Here is a 20160-nt window from a genome sequence, read left to right on the forward strand (position 1 = left end):
TATTATTATTATTATTATTGTCTTTATATCCTGAAAGGTATTGTCTTTATAAAATGTATAATATTTTATTATTATTATAACCCTCGGCAATACATTAGCCTTCGGACAACACATTAGTCAAGGATTCTAGCGCGGATACTACAACTCAAGCTTATTATATTATTATTTATTTTATTTGTTTGATGAGAAGCCAAAATTCTACCTAGGCTATGCGAATAAAAGAATTATATATATTTATTTTACGTCACGGATGTATAGTCCTACAGGATTATATAGCTTATATATTCTGCATCTATTTAAATTTTGACAAATATTTCCAATATGAATTGTTAAATTATTGCCTTACATATATTTTTTCTCGTGAATTATTAAGCAGTACCCAAACATCTTCAATCTTCCTTGCTCAAAATGTTCAAATGTTCATTAAATAATGCATTTACATATCATTTATATATCAGCTGGATCGGAACTCAATATTATCCTAGGTGGACATAAGAATTATCATCCGAAAACAATTTATAAGCATTCTTCTTTTTAAAAATATATATTGACTAAGCTAAGCAATTACGCGCTTCACAGTGTGTTTAACAGCTTGAGTAAAATCTTATAAATATTTAATTACTGTATCATATAGAACAATCGGCTGCATATAAATCGATATGAGAATTCAGCCATATGTCAGCAAGGGTATTTTACCTTTGGCACGGCACAAATTCACTTTTTAATTCATGGATTTCTTCTCTTTATATATATTATTTTAATATTCGGTGCCAAACTCCTGACAAAAGTTTGCGTCGGTTTCGCTTCGTGAAGTACAACAAACTTTTTGGACATAATAAAATTGTAATATTCCCATTTTGCCATTTCTCATTTTCACAATCAACTTACTAATTTCTCTGATGCTTATCATTTTATTGCTAATAATAATTCTATGAAAAATACATTGACAATGCATGCAAAAGCAACAACATCTAAGAAAACCACTTAATATTATTTGCCGCACACCTTTGGACGTTAAATATACATGTATTTTCACCAGCTCCAGATTCAGCTCCAAGCACATCTCGATAACCAACTAAATTGTACGGTTCGTCATATTATGATACGCTTCACAACAGTCGAATCCATTTCCACTCTCGTTGCTCGGTGAATTCGATGTGAACTGCAGCAAAATGATGAGATAGGTGGTCAAAGCACCGCTAATCTGGAAAGATTAAATGGCATATTAATTAAATGATGTAGCCGAAAGAAATGGAGCATGGGACTTGCAGTAAGGTACGACAGAGTAGTTAGGCTTCTTAATAGGACTTAAACTGTCTTCCATTAACTGGTTACAGCTTGAGATCGACCAACTGCAAGGACTCACCGTAAAGTAGAGTGTGCGATCAATGTTAAAGAGTCCTGCCGCTGTAAAATTGATCTTCAGATGCATCAATTGCATGGAGAACTGCTGCAGCTTGTCTCTGACCTCCGGGCTCTTCGTCTTGTTGAGCAGCGAGTGCACAATGCCGCCAGTTTTTTCACTCTTCTTGATGGCCCGATTGCTGCCCTCGACAATTGAAATGATCGCAATCAAATACAATATCATTTGGCATGAGAAGAACGTAACAAACTCCACGGTCTTGAATTTGCTCTCCCGCTTCGATTTGCCCAGCAGGGTCTCAAGCACATAGTAAGCATCGAAGACGATGATCAAGAATGCAATTGAAATGATCGTGAGCAGCTGATAGGTAAAGTATTTGTTTGCCGTGGCAGCTGCCTCACAGATCAACTGATGTATCTCCATGGATTCCTGTATTATCTCGACCGGATCCTTGGTGACAATTGTGTACATCGAAAAGGAGTCCAAGCACTGCAGCGAGCGCTGCTTCTGGACGGCCTTAATGCTGCGTGTGTCCCACTGATGAGCGAGATTCTTAAGGACCTGCAAGCATATAAAAGTATTCGTTAACTAGGGCATAGCTAAGACATAAAAACAATGTAACCTCATTTAGTGCACTTAGGTAAATGCGTAGCTTGATAAATAGCCCACTCGCGAGAATGCTAATTGTGCAAACTATGAAATTGGGCGAGAAGTAGCTAACACGCGCCGAGTAGGCGCATAGGTATTTGCAATCGGGAAAATCGAGCTAAAGCTATAGCCAACAAAGCCGAGCAATGTGCAGAACTGAAAGGCAGTCGACGCGGCGATTTCCCTGGCCGCTTGCATCTGTCCAAAGCTAATGCCTACACGCGGAAATGCCTCGCGCTCCAGGCCATCGAACAGGGCCAGCAGCTGCACCAGCTCCTGGCGTCGCAGCAGCGAGGCGATCAGCACTGCCATTATCCCAGCCATGCCATTGAACATCTCCAGATCTGCGGTGAACTTGGACACATTTGTCAATGCCAGGCTGACCATCAGAGTGCGCCGTTCCAAGCAGCTGTAGATGAAATTCAGCGGATAGAAAATCATGCGCACAATGACGTTGGCCAAACCGAACCAAGAAAGCCTCAGTTGTCCCGCTGAATTGTCCACATGATACGGCACAATACCAAATAGCCGAGCCAGACCAAAAGTCAGACGATAGCAGCCGTAGACATTGACCGGGTGCACTAGTCTATCCAAACAGACCGGAAGCCTCATGGCGTATAAAAACATATTCAATTGTGCTCTAAACCCAATGTGTTTTACATTATAGTCTCTAGATTAAGATTGTGGGTAATTAATTAATTAGAGCGCCGGGACGAAATATCTTGACATGGTTGTCACGTTGGATCTAGTGAAGATAACTTGCTTTTTGTAAAAACAACATCAACAATAAAACGCCAGCCTGATGTGGGAAAACAAATTGCGGATGAAAAACAATTTCGAAATAAATACTAACTGCTTTTATTATTGAGAAACAATTATCCTCAAATTAAATATACTTGCAGAAATGCACATATGTCGGAAATTCGAAACAATTTATATAAGTTCAAGTTTGTAAGGGGCTGAAAGGGGCTTAAGTCCTCCGTGCGCGCTTACCTGGTTCAGTGCGTCAAAATGTTGCCAGCAGCGATGCAGAATAGCTCCAAAGAGCAGAACAATACTGAGCAGAAATACTTGAGGCACATAGAACGCAACGGCGACCGGGTAACTGGGCCTCACATCATTATAGAGCAGCATGCAAATGGAGCTGGCCAAATAAGCCAACTGGACGACACAGATAAGGAATAGTTGTGTGTGCCGCAGACTCATAATCTTGCCATAATTAAAACAGATGCCCACATTGAGCAGATGGTCATCAATGTGGGCGATCAGATCACAGAGTCGAATCAGAAGACGCACACGCAGCCCACAGCACAGGAAGAGTGTGAACATGCCGGTCATGCCAATGAATTTTTGCAGTGAGTCTCCCACCTGGGAGATGGGCGAATTAAAGAAATATCCCACAATGCTTTGCTGCTGGACGAGAGCATCGAGAAAGCAATAGCCAAAGAAGCTCAACTGTAGCAGAGCATTCAGATAGCCGATGCGACTCAGCTGAAAATGACGTCCGGCCGCCTGGCCCTTCAGCCGGAAGGGCGTCAGACCCAGCAGATAGGTGAAGAGGAACAGCGTTTGCTCAGCGCCATAAGCATCGCGTGGACTGAACAGCTGCCTCCAAATTGGCCACATGACGCAAAAAATAAAAACTGATTTGAACATCGGAAGTGTGGCACCTTTTATACCTTTATACTGTGTATACCTGATGGCTTTCTTCATGACTAATTGATAGAGTTTAAAGCCTTGAACTTCGTCCGCTCATTTTGAGGTGCTGTCAGGTGCCGCGTAATGGGAAACTTGCCTGTCCTCTCAGACACGTAGCTTTCATATTATTTCATGGCACTTTAATTTTGTTGTTTGTTTTCGTTATGAAATTATAAAGTGCGAGCGGTGGCTAAAATAAACGTTTATGGCTTGCACATTGTGGGTTGAGTTAATTAATTTAATTGAATTCGGTTCTGCGCCAATAATTGGCTCTGACACTAACTAGAGTGGGGCACTAAGGACTATATTTGTCTGTGCGCCAGTCAAACATAACTAGAGTATAGAACTTTAAGGACTTACTGGAACATGCAATGCTATTATGTTTTTTCTAACTGCTCCCTTGGGTGGTATCAAAATTGTCGTGAAACGAGACATTAATACGGATAAACAATGGAAAAATCGGCCAGCTTTAATCTAAACAAAGCTATTCCCAAGACCCAAAAGGTATTTTCTAGAACTAAATACTGACAAATAACGTATTGTTTATGACAAACTCATTGTGGTAAATGTTTGTTTCAGAGTTTACTGGAGTTTCACTTCATTTAAGGAGCACAGAACTGGATATGTCAATATGATCGAAGCTAGTTCAAGGATTAATCAAATACACAAACCAATGCAGGTTTTTCACAAAAATTAAACCAATAAATAGAAAATTAATTATATTATTAAAATATTATTCATCTTAACATTAAATAAAAAAGGCAAAATATGTAAAAAAATGTTTCGTTCTCCTCGTATTAAAATTATTTGACTATTGTTCAACTAAGTAGCTCCTAGAAAACCCTTGGTTATTACATAACCCCTCATAGAGCGGCACAATGCTTAATTATTTTAACCCCTGTTACCTTACCTTGTTAACCATGACGAGGCGCATCTCCACCAGATATGTGAAGCAAGAGAACATGGCAATGGCCATTGCAATGACTGTATGCTGGATCATAAATGTAAAATGCAATGCCAGAGTCGGAGTGACATCGGATGAGTACAACACGCCGAAAGTGCCCCACGAGAAGCCAAAGTTCACAACAAACATGGAAATCATGACCGCATAGCTATACCGTAGCACCTTGCTATACATAATCTTGATGCCAACGCTGTGCAGCTGAACGTCCATGGTATGGAACTTTTGCAGGCACTGCTCCAAACGGTGTTTGGGTATGATGGCCGTCAGATAGATGACAGTGACGCCAATGAAGCCACTCACGATCTGCATCAAGTCGCCAAAATAGGTGATCCGGGAGCGAAAGAAATAGCTGGCCACGGACTCGCAATTGTTGTTAATGGTCAGAATGTAGCAGACGGAATATAAAACGATATGTACAATGCCATTAAAGTATGCGAACCACGACTTCTTGATGTCCCTCTGCCCAGAAGCATCCTGGCAGCTGATGTAAAACGATGTCAGTCCATACAAATAGGTGACACGGAAGAGCGGACGCAGACACTCGTACAGCTGTTTGGCGGACAGCAAACGGCGAACGCGACGGCGCAACGGATGTTGCAGCACGGTATTTAGCTCGATTTCTACACCGATATCCTTATCCGTGTCCATGCTGTCCTTGTTATTCTCGTGGTCTGTACAGCTGGAGCCTTGAGCGGCAACTGAACACAAGAAACGCAAAAAATTTGCATGTTGCCGGCGTCGGCGCCGGCGCCGTCTCCGTGTTTAATGAGGCGGGGCCACAATTCATTCATTTCATTCCCGTTGGCTTTAAGTAAATAATTTCAGCATTTTTATGCCGCTTGTCAACGAGTACGAATACCAAAACGAATACGAAACCGAATACGAATGTGAGCATGTGTATGAGTGTGTCGACCATTTAGCTATTAGCTTAAACTGCTGCATTTTAATTAATGCCCGTTTACAGGTGACTGCCGGCTCCTCCCTGGGGGACTCACTTACCACAGAACTCTAATTAGTTGTGCGATTTACCCACATTTCAATAGGTCACATTTTTTGTTCTCAGTGTCTGTCTGCGCTAAGCTCCTTGGGGACTTGGACTCAATGAATGACTAATAAGATATTGGAATATTTCCAAAGAACATAATAATATAATAGGCAAAATGATGAGGTGCAAATGCATTGTGCTCTGAGTACTCTTACAACGCTTGTCCAGACTGATTCAATGACCGCCCCACTGATTGGACGAAAGTTACATTTTCCACTTGTCAAAAATTGTGCGATTGAGCTTTGCTGGCCACTATTTGTTTTCCACCCAATCGATTTCCATCTCATATTAAAACACCATCTACATCTTATGTAAAATGGTATTTGTAACATGAGCCACTGACTCCACCCACTTCAATTTATACAAATGGGTATTGAAAGTAGAAGAGGGCGGTTAAGCGTTTGAAAAGTCAGTATGTATTTATTTATGTACTTATCTAAATATGTATGCATGTGTAGGTATATATGTAAATATGTGTGGTTATATACATTATATAAATTCTCCCTTTTACCCCAGTCAGACCCGCAGATAATAAAAAAACTTATTAAATATATGAATTTGAGTTAATAATCGATAATAAGGTTACCTGATTATAAGTATATTTATATGATCCGGTAAATTTTTTGAAATATTTGTTAAATTAGCAAATGGTCTCATCCCACATTAAAATTTCGAAGCGGCTTTTTAGCATCATTTGTCTAAGTTATTGTATTCCATTCTCATAAATACTTATTGCCAAAGCCGAATGATGTTTATGGTTACCCTCAATGAGCTCCAATATGTACGCATGAATTTATGTTGATTGCTCAGCGGGAAATTAGCAAAATGACATCTATAAAAGGCTGCAAACGACGGGAATGATTTGCTTGACGGCCTTTGAGAGCTTTGAGAGGACAATGGCTGAACAGCGAAAAAGGGTATTCAGTTTATGGGATACTATTATGGGGGTACAATAAAAGGCAGCGAAAAGTATAGAATAGTTCTAGCTTCCGTGTCAATTATGATTGCAGTAAAAATTATGGGAATGGTGTAAATAATGCCTGGTATAGTACGAAGAAGCAGCATATAATGCTTGTAAAACTAAACAGAATGTTTATGACGATCTTAATTGGAAGGGCTTTCCAGTTACATGGAAACACCCATTTACGGCCAGTAAATGAGTTTGTTTACCTTTTTGGTTTCATCATAACAACTCAGATACTGAAACGTTTTCCATAATATTTTCATAAACTTTTTTTTTAGAGTAAGTTAAATTTGCATACCCTATCAGAGAGCATAATTTTGTAAGAAAAGTGTGAATCATCGAATGCATCTACTTAATCCACAATCTACATCTACATAATCTCAAATCCAGCTTTTTCCTAAATTTTCAAAATTTTACCCCACCAAATAAACTTTTTACACACAGTTGCCCGTTGTACTGAAAATATTGCAAGCCATACATATTTTCATATACAAGATGCAGGCATACATTTTAGCTGTACCTTAAAATAGTATATACCTATAATATAAATGCAAAATAATGTTAAAGATAAAAAACGTAAATAAACAAATATTGTTTGCCTTAAGTTCCGGTTCATAGTATTTTATAAAGATTTACACATTTGATTTTAACATGAACATTTATTATTGTTTTCTCCCAATACGTGTCAAGGCAACAATTCCCATCCCCAATTTGTATATAATTGCATTTATTTCGGTAAGCACATATAAGCGAAGCAAAAAAAACCAGTTAACTAAAGTGGCGTCAACAAATATTTGGATTAACATAAATTAATTTCACACTTGATTTGTGGTTGAGCAATAAAATTTCCACCCTTGGGGTGCAATTTGACAGACAGATAGTCCGCGCTGGTTTCACTATTTGCCTAGACCCTTCAACCCAATCGACATAGCGCCGGTCAATCACCTTGAGGAAACTTACCTGATTTACGATACTCAAACGTCGCTCGAAACTGAAGGCAATAATACAGAACAAACAAATCGCAATGGAGACCACCGAATGTTGCAAGAAGAAGGTCATGCAGACGCAAAAGGAAGGCGTAACGCCTAGTGAGACGAGCAGTTGGAACACGCCCACAAAATAAACGCCCAGAATGAGCAGCTTAAAGACGAGCAATAGAATCGAGTATCGAAAGATCCTTGAGTATTTCACGCGTATCCCAATGTTCGAGAAGTTCGTATCGAGGCTATGGAGAATTGTTAATGTGCCCAGCAGCTTGCAGCGTTTCAATATTGCCGATGCGTAGATGACAGCGCCTGCTATGAGTCCATTGAAGATCTGCAAACGATCGCCAATTGTTGAAATCTCTGTGCGAAAAAAGTAACCGACAATTGACTCGCCCTGGCGCAGCGATGAGATGTAGCAGAAGCCGCACAGCACGATGTAAACAAAAATGTTGAAGATGCCAAAGCAGGACATCTTCAGATACGATTCGCCCATCTTGCGGCGGACCACATGAAATGGCGTCAGACCGTAAAGGAAGGTGAGAAAAAAAAGCGGACGCAGTGCCTCATAGACCTGCGACGATATGAAATACTTTCGCACCCGACGCAACGCAGTGCACATTTTGCCAGTGACAAACGACAATTGACGAACACGCACGACCGTTTGCTTCAAAGAGACAACTCGAACTGCAGCCAGGACGACGCTGCGTACCGCCAGCAACCGCGTCGTTCGCTGGCGAAAACAAAAATATGTCGCAAAAATATAAATGGGCGAAAAAGAGAGAAAGCATCAGTTACCGGCAGCGGAAGTGGAACCGAAGCGACAGCGCGTGCGAGAATTTCATTATGATGTTCATCATGCAGCCAGCTTTTATTCGCTTTCTCAGTCGGTCGGCAGGACGTGAGAGGAACTCACATCGCAGGGATTACAGCAGCAGCCGCATCCGCAGCCGCAGCCAAGTCCAAAAAGTGTGTGTCCTTGACAAGGAGGCAACGCATAGTCAAGCAGACGCCGCTGTCTGTGTTTAATTTAGTTGTTAGCATAACTAAGTTCGTCTGCCCTCAGATCTGATGACGTTCATACATGGAGAGGGCGGCAACTGGCACATGGAAAGTGCTACGATGACGTATCGCGTCAGAGAGGACCTTTGTCCTCTCTTTTCACGCACAACAACCTGCTAGTTAGGCATACAATTGTCCCACAATAAACCTAATGAAAGGGTTTTATCAGCATCTAGCTCGGTCAGTAATTTAATACTAAGTATATTACGATCTTAAAGTACGCGCTCAATATTATTATCATATCCAAAATACTTCAAGAGATTCAGCAACTTCTTAAGGAGGGTTTGGTTCGAGAATAAAAGCAATAAGTTTAAAAATGGGAAGGTTGACAAAACCAGCACTGGATAATAAATGTGAATGAAAAATAAATATTATAACATAATTATTCCTTGGTTCTTTAACATATACAACAATATGTTATATAATATAATATTTTTTATGCATCATATAATATTTTTTAATCCCACTTCTGGTTAAAAGAAATGTTGCAGAATATTTAAAATATTGTTGTATATAAAGTTTCTAGACAAGGGCTTTTCTTGATACGAAAATATAACAATTATCGGTTCAATATTGCTGCCGTATGCATTGTCAGCAAATACAGCAAAAACAAAATATGATAAGACATAATTATGTAAAATTATGTATTTCACTTAAGGATATATTATTTTAATGCCTGTTAATCGACTCATCTCTAATAAGGTGAGCAATGCTGGCACGAGGGCAGCACCAGCTTGGCAGTTTCATGGCTGGCAATTCATTATCAGGACATATCCCTGACACTCATGAGTACACAGCACACAGTCGCAATGGCATGCACACAGTCACACTCAGCTGCGCCGCTTAATAGGCGTATGCGCAATATGGCGCTGGGGCTGAGGCGGGGGCAAATTCCTGGCCATATGCTGATCAGTTTTTGTTGGTCTGCTGCCTTGTGCGCATGCATAATGTATCGCATTTATGGAGCGTGGCATGCAAAATAAGTGAATAGTTTATTTTCGATGACATTTGCATGACGCGAGATATACGAGCAGCAGAATACTAAAGGCCATCATTTGGACTTTGCGCAAACTCGGAAACTCAATTTAATTATGTCAGGTATGTAACCACACATGTGTCCCCAGGTGTAATTGTGCAAAGGCTATTGACCTATTTCGCATTTAGACCTAATGTGCCTTCTGGTATTCACTTCAGTTTCCAAAAACCACTTTGGGTGGTTATCAAATAAAATAATGAAGCATTTTTTTGGGCGCGCCTAAGATTTAGTACTGCATTAGTTTTGATAGACAAATTTAAAGAGGCCTCGCTTGGAACACTGAAAATGATTTAGCATATTTTTCAGAACTCCTCTCTTACAGTGTCTATGCACATATGGAATTATCATTAAGTGCTTCAGGAACTTCAGCTTGAATTAATTGTTTTCTGATTTCAGACACTTTTGACACGAGGATTCTGGAATTCCATTTACTTTCAGTATGGAAAAAAAAGGGTTTCCTAAACATTCAATTCAAAAGTACGATGATCTTCGGCATGCCAAAGATTTAATATTCTTTTAGAGCTGAAAATTCTGAAAATATCTTTGAAAACAGAATATTTGGCTCATATTACATAAGCATCAAAAGTAGTTTGATCAGGACATCCTGATAAACCTAAAATCAAGATTCAATAGGGACAATGGTAGAAGAAATCAATTCATATTTCTATATGATGTTAGGAAAAGATGCACTTCGAAAATCTGAATAATTATGTGTGACTTTGTATTATTGTTTGGGTGTCATATAATTATATGTATGACATCCGTTTCTTAGACTTTAAGTTAAGTAAATATTCTGCTGATATAAAAAACACTTTTAAAATGTACTTACCATGCACAACACAAATTAATTCGCTCGAAATTAGTTTATAAATCAAACTAATTCTTAAACATATAAAAAAAATAATTGCACCCAAGTGCCACTCACCTTATGCAATTGAATTAAACGGCGTTGAACCGATCGCGCCAGCAGGCAGAACATACAAATTGTTATCGATATGGTGATCAGTTCATAGATCATGATGAAGATCAGCTGATAGCTGGGACGCACGTCCACCTTGGCTAGACAGACGAGACAGGCAATTATGATGCTAACATCCAAGGCGGTGACCAGCAGCAGCACCAATAGAGCCTGGTACTTAACCTCTTTGTAGTCCACGGGCAAGTGTAAACGCGCCAGGCGCCGATCGATGCGGACCAGATTTTCAATGGCGTGCCTCAGATGGCGGCGCAGGAAAAGCGGCATTATAAAGATGACCACGGCGGCACAGATGCCGGCCACATCGTGCAAACGGGTGCTCACCTGCGAGATGTCGTTGCGCATAAAGTAGCCAATCAGCGATTCTCTGTGCAAATGTATGTGCGCATAGCAATAGGCGAAAAGCAGCCAGCGGCTGATGGAATTGGCGAATCCGTACCATGACTCACGCACCACTCGCTCGCCGTGGCAACCGTCGCGGGACACATAATACGGCGTTATGCCCAGCACCAGAGCCAGCCCAATAATTAGCCTTATGCTGCCATAGAAATCCTGAGCTCTGAAGATGCGTCGCAAGGCGAGCTGCCAGCAGCCCGGCGACCCTGAATTGTGGCGTAGCATTTCGCGATGCGGCCAACGGAGCACTAAATGAAAACTGACGTGCCGCCTAATTGCTGCATACTTTAGGGAGCTCACGTCTAATCGCTGACAGTGTGGGTTTCGCCTGTTATCAGAGATTAAATATCGTGTATCGTAATCGCACTGAAGTGCCACGGTAGGCAAATCCTCCAACTCTAGACATCAGCTTGTTGTTGTCAGGCAATTGAGCAGTGTAATGAATTAAATTTGTATACCCTGTAATAATGATTTAGGCTGTTCGATACGGTGTTGATGCGGCATGCTATGCATAGGAGGTTAAAATTGGTTGAAGAAAATATGTTGATAAAATAATAAAATAACATTTTAAAATTTACTTAAATTTATAGTTTTCCTGTGTGTTCTAAAAGTTGAAAAATTATTGTTTTAATGAAATAATTATTTATTATTTTGTTATTATTTTCATAGGTCGTGTTCCCAGCGAACTTTTTTCTTAGCGTGGCAGACCCGAATACAGGGTAACTTTCAGTTGAGCACTTTCGACGAGAGTTTTCTAATTTGTTTGTATTGCTTGGGTGGATGGAATCCATCATCGTTTGTGTTGTTATCATCTGCTTAGCTGTATTACTAATGACTAGCGACAACTCAGTGTTTTATTGTAGCATTGAATTCTACTTCAGTTCATAATTGCTCGACAATTGAGCAGGTTGTGAAATTCAAACTCGGTGTTTATGTCCCTATGTATTTTCACCTTTGCTATTGCTCGTTTTTGCATACTTTTTGGTGCGCATTGAATTTGATTAAAGAGATACTCAATATGTTTGTGGAAGCTAAGTGCACATACAAATATATATAAATATATGAAAAATTGCTTATAGTCGTATTTGTCAAGCCGTTGATATGGTTGTTAAATATTTATTATTAAATGGAAAGTATATATTTGATGTTGCCCTAAGAATAGCTCTATTCTTATTATAGTATGAAAATTATTAAAAATTATCTACTAAAAATATTGACTCAAAAATGATTTCCCTTTATCTATATTTGCTAAAAACTTTTAAACAAAACTGTTTTGGGCTATACTAAGTTTTCAGGGTCAGGTTCGTGTATTCAGTTCAATGCATATTTTGAATAATTTATGCACTGATTACCTGAAGAAGTAATCAAAATTACATTTAGCTGCTTAAGCTTACATTTTGTTTTTTTTTTTTTTTCTGAGTAAGTTCATAGCTAGTTGAAAGCGCTCTATTTTGTTGCAGGGCCACACTCGATTCGGAGCCAGCCAAGCAAATCCAACAAGTACTCGTCATCGTCTCCATCTTCCTCTCCAAACGGGCTGCATCTTTAACAATGCAAGCGAGATTGCATAATGAGACCAGCTTAATGAGCTGACAGCGTCGTGCATATAAGAAAAACGCAACAAATCATGCGCCTGGCTTAGAATTTTTGTCGCACAATTTGCTAACAATAACAATAACGTAAGCAACAAAAATAACAACAACAACAATAATACATTAACCAAGTGCCAACTATAAGAATAACAATAACGACAACAACATATGCAACCGCACTGGAAGGTCTGCATCTCGTCTGTGTCTGGCTGGGTCTGGTTTGGGTCTGGTCTGACTAGTGGCGACCCGGTCTGGTCTGTGCTGGCAACGCATGACAATGGCGCCGACAATGCCAAGCAAGTCCCCCAGTCAACCCAATGAGGCATGTGGCATATATTTTATGTTTTTTTCACACGTGCAGCGTATTTCGTTATTCGGTTTTTTATTAATGGGACACGACGCTTGCTGATTATTTTCGTTTCATTTGCTATTTATTTTGATCATCTTAAAATTAAATGGTAGATGTTAGAGAATACTATGAGTTACCCTACAATTCAAGTATCAGCTGAACTATTTCTTTAATTAAAATGGTAAAATTGTAACTCCATTTTTCCTGGCAGATGTGCTCCTTCAGAAACTATTTAGTCATATATGATAAATTATTTAATTTTTAAGTTGATCTCGTTCCTTTTAGTTTATTCTATTTCTTTAATTTTTTGTGGCATAGAAAAATTAGGGTATTTGTTTTTTGCATACCCTGGTTTTGTGATTGTCACTTGTTGTTGATAACAAAACGAAAGTGGGCAGGGCATTGCTCGTGATAAGTAGCCATGGTTCCAGTTCTAGTTTGAAGGCTTATCGCCACAGTTGACCCACCGGTTCAGGGAAGTCACACGAATTTTGATTGTTAATGCTAATCGTATTGAATCCTAGGCTTTCACGCCAGCTGCTGAGCGCTGCTGTGGTTTAGTTTTCACTTTGGATTTGTAGCGCGCGGCTGCTAATCAAGATGTGGCGCACAGGCATCGCACAGCAAGCAGCTCGCCAGGATTTGTGGCGCGTTTTGGGGCGCAACAAGAGCAGGAGCTTGGCCCCAGCGCCAACGCTGCCCCAGTCGGCGGATGTGGTGGTGATTGGCGGCGGCTCGGCTGGCTGTCACACGCTCTACCATCTGGCCAAGCGGGGCGTAAGGGCGGTGCTGCTGGAGCGAGCACAGCTGACGGCGGGCACAACCTGGCACACGGCGGGACTGCTCTGGCGTCTGCGACCCAGCGATGTGGACATACAGCTGCTGGCCAACTCGCGGAATATGTTGCGTCAGCTGGAGGCCGAGACGGGCCTAGACCCTGGCTGGATACAGAACGGTGGCATCTTCATAGCGCACAATGAGACACGCCTGGATGAGTACCGTCGCCTGGCAACTGTCGGCGCAGCTCTGGGCATTGAGAACGAGATACTCTCGCCCGAGGAGACACAGAAACTGTTTCCCCTGCTCGATCCCAAGGCATTTATTGGCGCACTCTACTCTCCCGGCGATGGCGTCATGGATCCGGCAATGCTCTGCACTGCTTTGAGACGGGCGGCAACCAACAACGGCGCCCAGGTGATCGAGAACTGTGATGTACAGGAGATTCTTGTCGAGCAGGGCACACGTGGTAAAAAGGTTGTGGGCGTGGCCACGCCCTATGGCAACATACGCACCGATACTGTGGTGAATGCCACTGGCGTCTGGGGTCGCGATCTGGTGGCTCGACATGGTACACACCTGCCGCTGCTGCCCATGAAGCATGCATACATTGTCTCCGAGTCGATACCGGGTGTTCGCGGTCTCCCCAATATACGGGATCACGATTATTCCACATACTTCCGCATACAAGGCGATGCCATCTGCATGGGCGGTTACGAGCCGAATCCCATACTGCTGGAGCCCGTGGCGAAGGACTTTCACTTTGGCCTCTACGAGCTGGACTGGTCGGTCTTTGAGACGCATGTGGAGGGCGCGCAGAAACTATGTCCTGCCTATGCTAAATACGGTGTTAAGAGCACCGTTTGCGGACCGGAGTCCTTTACGCCGGACCACAAGCCACTTATGGGTCCGGATCCAGTGGTGTCTGGCCTCATGCACAACTGTGGCTTCAACTCGGCTGGCATGATGTTCGGTGGTGGCTGTGGCGAGCAAACGGCTCTGTGGATCATCAATGGCCAGCCGGATGTGCCCATGTTTAGCTTTGATCTGCGACGCTTCACACAGGAACAAGGCCGCGCCACCAAGTGGATACAGGAGAAGTCACACGAGAGCTATGTGAAGAACTACAGCATGGTCTTCAAGTACGATCAACCGCTGGCCGGGCGTGACTTCCAAAAGGATCCGCTGCACGAAGAGATGCTGCAGTGCAATGCCTTCATGGAGGAGAAGCAGGGCTGGGAGCGACCCGGTTTCTTTCTGAAATCTAGTGTGGACTCTGCACCAGTGCTACCCTATGACTGGTACGGCAGCTATGACCACCCACGACATAAGGACAGCAACTACGAGCGTGTCCTGGAGGGCGATCTAAAGTACAGCAGCTTTTCGGAGTATCACGATCTGGTAAGTTCATATAGCAACATTCTCTAAAGCCTATTTGATTATAGTACGCTTCCTTTTTCAGATTGGAGCTGAGGCACATGCCTGTCGCAACAATGCGGTGGTCTTCAACATGAGCTACTTCTCTAAGCTGTTGCTGGAGGGACCACAGGCTCAGCTGGCCGCCGACTGGCTCTTCTCTGCGAACACCAACCGCGATCCCACCAAGTGAGTATATGAATAAACCATAATCAAATATTAATCGTCTATTTCTGAATCACAGAACTGTCTACACCTGTGCGCTGAACGATGCTGGTGGCGTGGAGGCGGACGTAACCATAAGCCGTTTGGCATCGGGCTCTGGGCAGGTGCACGATCCCAAGTTCGAGGGTCAGGGATACTATATTGTGGCCGGCGGTGCATCGGCTTATTACACGTACAGCATGCTGCTCAGCGAGATGCGACGCAAGGGCTTTGATGCCAAGTTGGCTGATATCACAGCCGATCTGGGCGTCATTTCTATACAGGGACCAAATAGTCGGCAGATTCTGCAGCCGCTGCTCGACTGCGATCTCTCCGATGAGCATGTGCCGCCAAATAGCACTCGCTTGGCCACCTTCAAGGGAATAGGATTGCGCCTGCTGCGCGTCAGCTTTGTGGGTGAGCTGGGCTATGAGCTTCATGTGCCCAAGCAGGATTGTGTGGCCGTCTACAAGGCGTTGATGGCTGCTGGCAAGGCACAGGATCTCCGTAACGCAGGCTACCGAGCGTTGTATTCCCTCAGCAGCGAGAAGGGCTATCATCTATGGAGCTACGATCTGCGTTCGGATGATACCCCGTTGGAGGCTGGCCTGGGCTTCACCTGCCGCAAGACGGGTGATTTTCGCGGTCGTGCCGCAGTGGCAAAACAACGCGCGGAGGGCATCAAGAAGCGTTTGGTTTACCTCACTCTGCAACAGCGGGTGCCCATTTGGGGCCTCGAAGGGGTTTACCGAAATGGCGAGCCTGTTGGCGTGCTGCGCCGAGCTGAGTACGCATATACGCTGGGAAAATCTCTGGGTCAGGCTTATATATCACGCACTGACGGCCAAACGGTGGATGTGGACTATCTGAAAGCGGGTGACTATGAAGTGGATATTCTGGGCAAGCGCTACAAGGCGGATTGCCATCTGCGCAGCCCCTTTGATCCCACTGGACAACGTGTCCTCGGGAATTACGAATCAATCATGACAAATAAATCTTAATTGTGTGCTACCAAATCTATTATACTTTATAGTTGTTGAATTTGCAAAAGCATTTTTCATAGTGAAAGTGTTTCACAATTTTTGCTAAATGATGAAATTAAGATCTTTTTGGGCGAAGCTTCATTGATTGGTTAAATGAAGCTCTAAGTTTCTTCCGATCGGACTCAAACTTATTTTCATAGCACAGCATAAAAACTTAATGAATACGTGATTCGGCAATTTTGCAAATTCCAGCAGCAGCCTTGACTACAGCCGATAGCCTTCAAACCTTTTTTTATATATTTTGTGAAAATCCACCGCAATTTTAGGAACTCGCGGGTTAAAGGTTTAACGAAAGTTTAATTTTCAGCTACAAATATCTAACTACAATAAAAACAACTTCTGGTTCTTATTCCATTGATTGGAAACTTATTTTCAAATATCCCATTAAAAATTTATTTTAAGACGTGGATTAGAAGATAACCTTAGGCTGTGTACGCGTGTGCGCACATACGTTTTTAAGTATACGTATGCATATATGTGTGTATGTATGTACATATGATTGTGTACAAAATGCGGGTTTTTATTGATGTGAGTAAGTATATTTGTAGTATGTAAGTATGCTTGTATAAATATGCATGTGTGAATGCATGTCTCTACGTATATATTTCTATGCATTATGTGTGTAACCGAATGTATGCGTATATTTTATATGCTTGCATGCAAGACCAAGTTTACCCTAGCTGCGCTGAAAATAAAAAAAAAAAAGTATTATAACTAAGGCTCTTCTACTCGATTCTCATAAATTCAAATAGGCCTCATAGACTTCACTTCGAGAAGTGGAGGCAGCTTCAACTGTGGAGGAGATGGCTTCTTCTGTGGAGGAGATGGCTTCTACTGTGGAGGAGATGGCTTCTACTGTGGAGGAGATAGCTTCTACTGTGGAGGAGATGGCTTCTACTGTGGAGGAGATGGCTTCTACTGTGGAGGAGATGGCTTCTACTGTCGAGGAGGGGGCTATAGAAGAGATGGCAGCATCAACTGTGGAGGAGGCGACAGATTGAGCAAAAGAGGAGGCGGTGGCTGGAGAAAGTGAGAATACTACGCTTTTCATATTGGATGCCATTGAAAAAACCTGGTACGTATTTTACTATGTCTCATCATATGTAATATTTATTACAATCGCATGTATGCATATTTGTATGTATACAAGTATGTATGAGCTTAAAATTAACTAATAATTGCTCTAAGCTAATAAACATTATCTCTGATTTTCTGTTCTTTCAGTGATATGTTTGTATAAAAGAATCGTTTCCCGCCTGCTGATAGATGACAATAAAATAATTATGGGTGTTGATATGCAGGTGAGTACGTAACTATAATTTATATTTATTTATATTTATTTACTATCAAAATAATGGCCAGATGAAGGTTCTTCAAATAATAAAGCGAAAAACTGCACAGATTGCTCTTAGGTTTGTTTGAATAGTTTCATGAGCCATTGACGGTATTGACAATTTGGCGGAGTTTGCTTTATATATATAAAATATTTCCTTGAAAAATTATGAATTCTATTTTTATTTATTACGCGAATTGTTCCAAGCTGAGGTTTTTTATTTATTTTATTTTTGAATTTAACTCGAGGCCAATGGAAAATGTTTAGATAAACTTGAGCTACGCAACAATTAAATCTTTTACCGTTGCGAAATACGCATATTTGTGGCATTAATGGCTAATGATAATGGTTTGAGTTTCGGTTTCTGTTCAAGAATCTTCAACTTTGCCACGTGATGGCAAGTCAAAGTCAGTCACTGGGTTATGGCTATGATGTTGCCACAGTCACAGCCACAACCACAGCCATAGCCAGAGCCACCACATCTGCATAGAGACAAGTTAATTAGCTCTCTGAAAAGCAGCAGCAGACACCACAGACCGGGTTAATTATGGCCATATAATATGTTGTTATTGTAATTTATCATTGTTTACGCTTTGTGCGCGCACTTCTTGAAGATTCTGCCGCTAAACGGCCTTGCCTGACTTTGTGTATGGATATGGCGGGTTTTTGGAATCGCCAAGGAGGGGTGGGGGGTTTGGCATATCAGCGCCCAGAGGCAGTCGTAATGCTCAATTAAATGACAACACATTTCTTAGACAAAGCCCAATTTTCAAAAATGTTACATAAACTCAACGCTGCAATGAGCCAAAAACCTAAAACGCAATTAAAAATTGTCGTGCTTAATGACGCAAGATGTCAAATGGCTGATTAAGCGCCAGCCGGGTGAGGCGTGGGTTGCGGCAGAGAGAAAAGTGAAAAGCAGCCTACACAGTGAACCACATCCATCTGTGTACATGAACATGTACATGTTTATATATATATATATATATATATATATATATATATATATATATATGTATAAATATGCATGTAGCCTCGAGCGGTTAGCTTCATGGTAAGCCGCTTTAATATCAGACAACTTGGTTGGCTCTCAATTTGAAATTGCCTTCATTGCCAGCACTGCCTGGCGGGGGTCATTTGGGCCCCAAATCTAATTGCAGCCACAGTTATGGCTAGGGCGCTACGAATCTTTTATTCGGATCTCAGTTTGCAAGTCAGCAGCAGCTTGTTGCGGCACTCGACGTCGACGCCACTTCAAGTTCAAGTTCAGGCTCCGTTCATTTTATCAATCGACAAACTGCAATTTGGCAATGTTCACACTTAAATTTATTCACACATCTGCCAAAATGGGCTGCTGGTTGGTTTTGCTTTTGCTGCATAAATCAGTTGAACGAATGCGCTCAAAGTCAAGATGCACGGCAACATTATGGTCTATTATATATGATATGGAATTCGGTTTCGATTGAAGTAGCTTCGAGCAAACATTATGAGTTGCAATTAAAATTAATTTACTCAATGACCTTGCGGCTGCTGCTCCAATCATTTGCGATGCATTTGAAGATGCACAATCTGTGAATGGCAAAGTGCGTGTGAGGATGCGCTTTTGCCTTGTCGTGAACTTGAATTTTGAAAGTGCGCACCTGAAAAGTTGTAAAACTCAAATGAATTCAATACTCGATATATTGCGCTTGCAATGAGCTAAGCATAAAACATCTGCGGGTAGGCTTAACATGAAAAATTAATTAAAATGTTTGATGTGCTTGAGCACAAGCACATCAACACAACATTAATCAAAATATAATAATAATTTAGGGGCTGGCTGAGCATGAAACTGACCCTACAATAATGCTACAATTAAAGCCAACAAAAACAATTAATATTTTAAAATGTTTTCGTTTATTTTGTGCCTTTTATTAATTTTGGTTTTTGTTGCTTTTTATTTTGTTTATATATTGTTTTTTTCTCCCCACTTTTGGCTAATGATGAACAAATTGTGCCGGAAGCAACAGCGCTTCATTGATTTTACTGACATTATTGACACAGTTTTATAGCCCCCTGACTGATCAGGCGCCTTGTTGAGTTACATAAGTGAAATGTAAATAAAATGTTGATAAGTCACGAAAGTGTTTTTTTTTTTTTTTTGTGCCGCCAGGGGGCACAACAAAAGCGAAGAAATATATAAATAAGAAAATAAATAAATAAATCGCTAATCATTTGTTTAAACAAAACGCGTAACGGCATCAAATATTTTGCATTTTTCCTTATATATTACTATTATTTTTCACCAAAAAGCAAAAAATTCGCAAAGCAA

General features: G+C 41.4%; 4 protein-coding genes across 5 annotated transcripts; 1 reads left to right on the plus strand and 3 right to left on the minus strand.

Annotated features, from left to right (window-relative positions):
• Positions 1 to 793: 793 nt before the first annotated feature.
• LOC6628365 (Gustatory receptor 28b) lies at positions 794 to 8336 on the minus strand. 2 transcript variants are annotated; one of them, XM_032438590.2, is made up of 3 exons: positions 7643 to 8336; positions 1367 to 1924; positions 794 to 1204 (listed from the first exon to the last, which is right to left on the minus strand). In XM_032438590.2, the coding sequence occupies exons 1-3, from the start codon at positions 8285 to 8287 to the stop codon at positions 1076 to 1078; spliced, it is 1332 nt and encodes a 443-aa protein (XP_032294481.1). In that variant the 5' UTR covers positions 8288 to 8336; the 3' UTR covers positions 794 to 1075. The 2 variants fall into 2 exon arrangements, with proteins under 2 accessions (XP_032294481.1, XP_032294482.1); XM_032438591.2 differs by lacking the exon at positions 7643 to 8336 and adding an exon at positions 4620 to 5440.
• LOC138911292 (putative gustatory receptor 28a) lies at positions 2945 to 3637 on the minus strand. The gene has a single exon (XM_070209395.1). The coding sequence runs from the start codon at positions 3635 to 3637 to the stop codon at positions 2945 to 2947; it is 693 nt and encodes a 230-aa protein (XP_070065496.1).
• A 1995-nt stretch (positions 8337 to 10331) lies between the features above and the next one.
• LOC116651663 (putative gustatory receptor 28b) lies at positions 10332 to 11360 on the minus strand. The gene is made up of 2 exons (XM_032438488.1): positions 10689 to 11360; positions 10332 to 10376 (listed from the first exon to the last, which is right to left on the minus strand). Exons 1-2 carry the CDS (start codon positions 11358 to 11360, stop codon positions 10332 to 10334), a joined length of 717 nt encoding a protein of 238 aa, XP_032294379.1.
• Positions 11361 to 13608: 2248 nt separating this feature from the next.
• Positions 13609 to 16489, plus strand: Sardh (Sarcosine dehydrogenase). The gene is made up of 3 exons (XM_002052517.4): positions 13609 to 15254; positions 15316 to 15458; positions 15514 to 16489. Exons 1-3 carry the CDS (start codon positions 13677 to 13679, stop codon positions 16472 to 16474), a joined length of 2682 nt encoding a protein of 893 aa, XP_002052553.1. The 5' UTR covers positions 13609 to 13676; the 3' UTR covers positions 16475 to 16489.
• Positions 16490 to 20160: the final 3671 nt, after the last annotated feature.

Source organism: Drosophila virilis, chromosome 4, assembly GCF_030788295.1.
Source record: "Drosophila virilis strain 15010-1051.87 chromosome 4, Dvir_AGI_RSII-ME, whole genome shotgun sequence".
NCBI lineage: Eukaryota > Metazoa > Arthropoda > Insecta > Diptera > Drosophilidae > Drosophila > Drosophila virilis.

Bases quoted from the DNA above. Each gene is read 5' to 3' on its own strand.
- Sardh (XM_002052517.4), top strand. From the start codon at position 13,677: ATGTGGCGCACAGGCATCGCACAGCAAGCAGCTCGCCAGGATTTGTGG. The intron at 15,255-15,315 runs GTAAGTTCATAT...TTCCTTTTTCAG, and splicing joins TTTCGGAGTATCACGATCTG to ATTGGAGCTGAGGCACATGC. The intron at 15,459-15,513 runs GTGAGTATATGA...TCTGAATCACAG, and splicing joins ACCAACCGCGATCCCACCAA to AACTGTCTACACCTGTGCGC.
- LOC138911292 (XM_070209395.1), bottom strand. From the start codon at position 3,637: ATGTGGCCAATTTGGAGGCAGCTGTTCAGTCCACGCGATGCTTATGGC.
- LOC6628365 (XM_032438591.2), bottom strand. From the start codon at position 5,321: ATGGACACGGATAAGGATATCGGTGTAGAAATCGAGCTAAATACCGTG. The intron at 1,925-4,619 runs GTAAGGTAACAG...ATATGCTTGCAG, and splicing joins GCCTCGTCATGGTTAACAAG to GTCCTTAAGAATCTCGCTCA. The intron at 1,205-1,366 runs GTGAGTCCTTGC...TAATCTTTCCAG, and splicing joins ATCGCACACTCTACTTTACG to ATTAGCGGTGCTTTGACCAC.
- LOC116651663 (XM_032438488.1), bottom strand. From the start codon at position 11,360: ATGCTACGCCACAATTCAGGGTCGCCGGGCTGCTGGCAGCTCGCCTTG. The intron at 10,377-10,688 runs GTGAGTGGCACT...TCTTGATTTTAG, and splicing joins GTTTAATTCAATTGCATAAG to GTTTATCAGGATGTCCTGAT.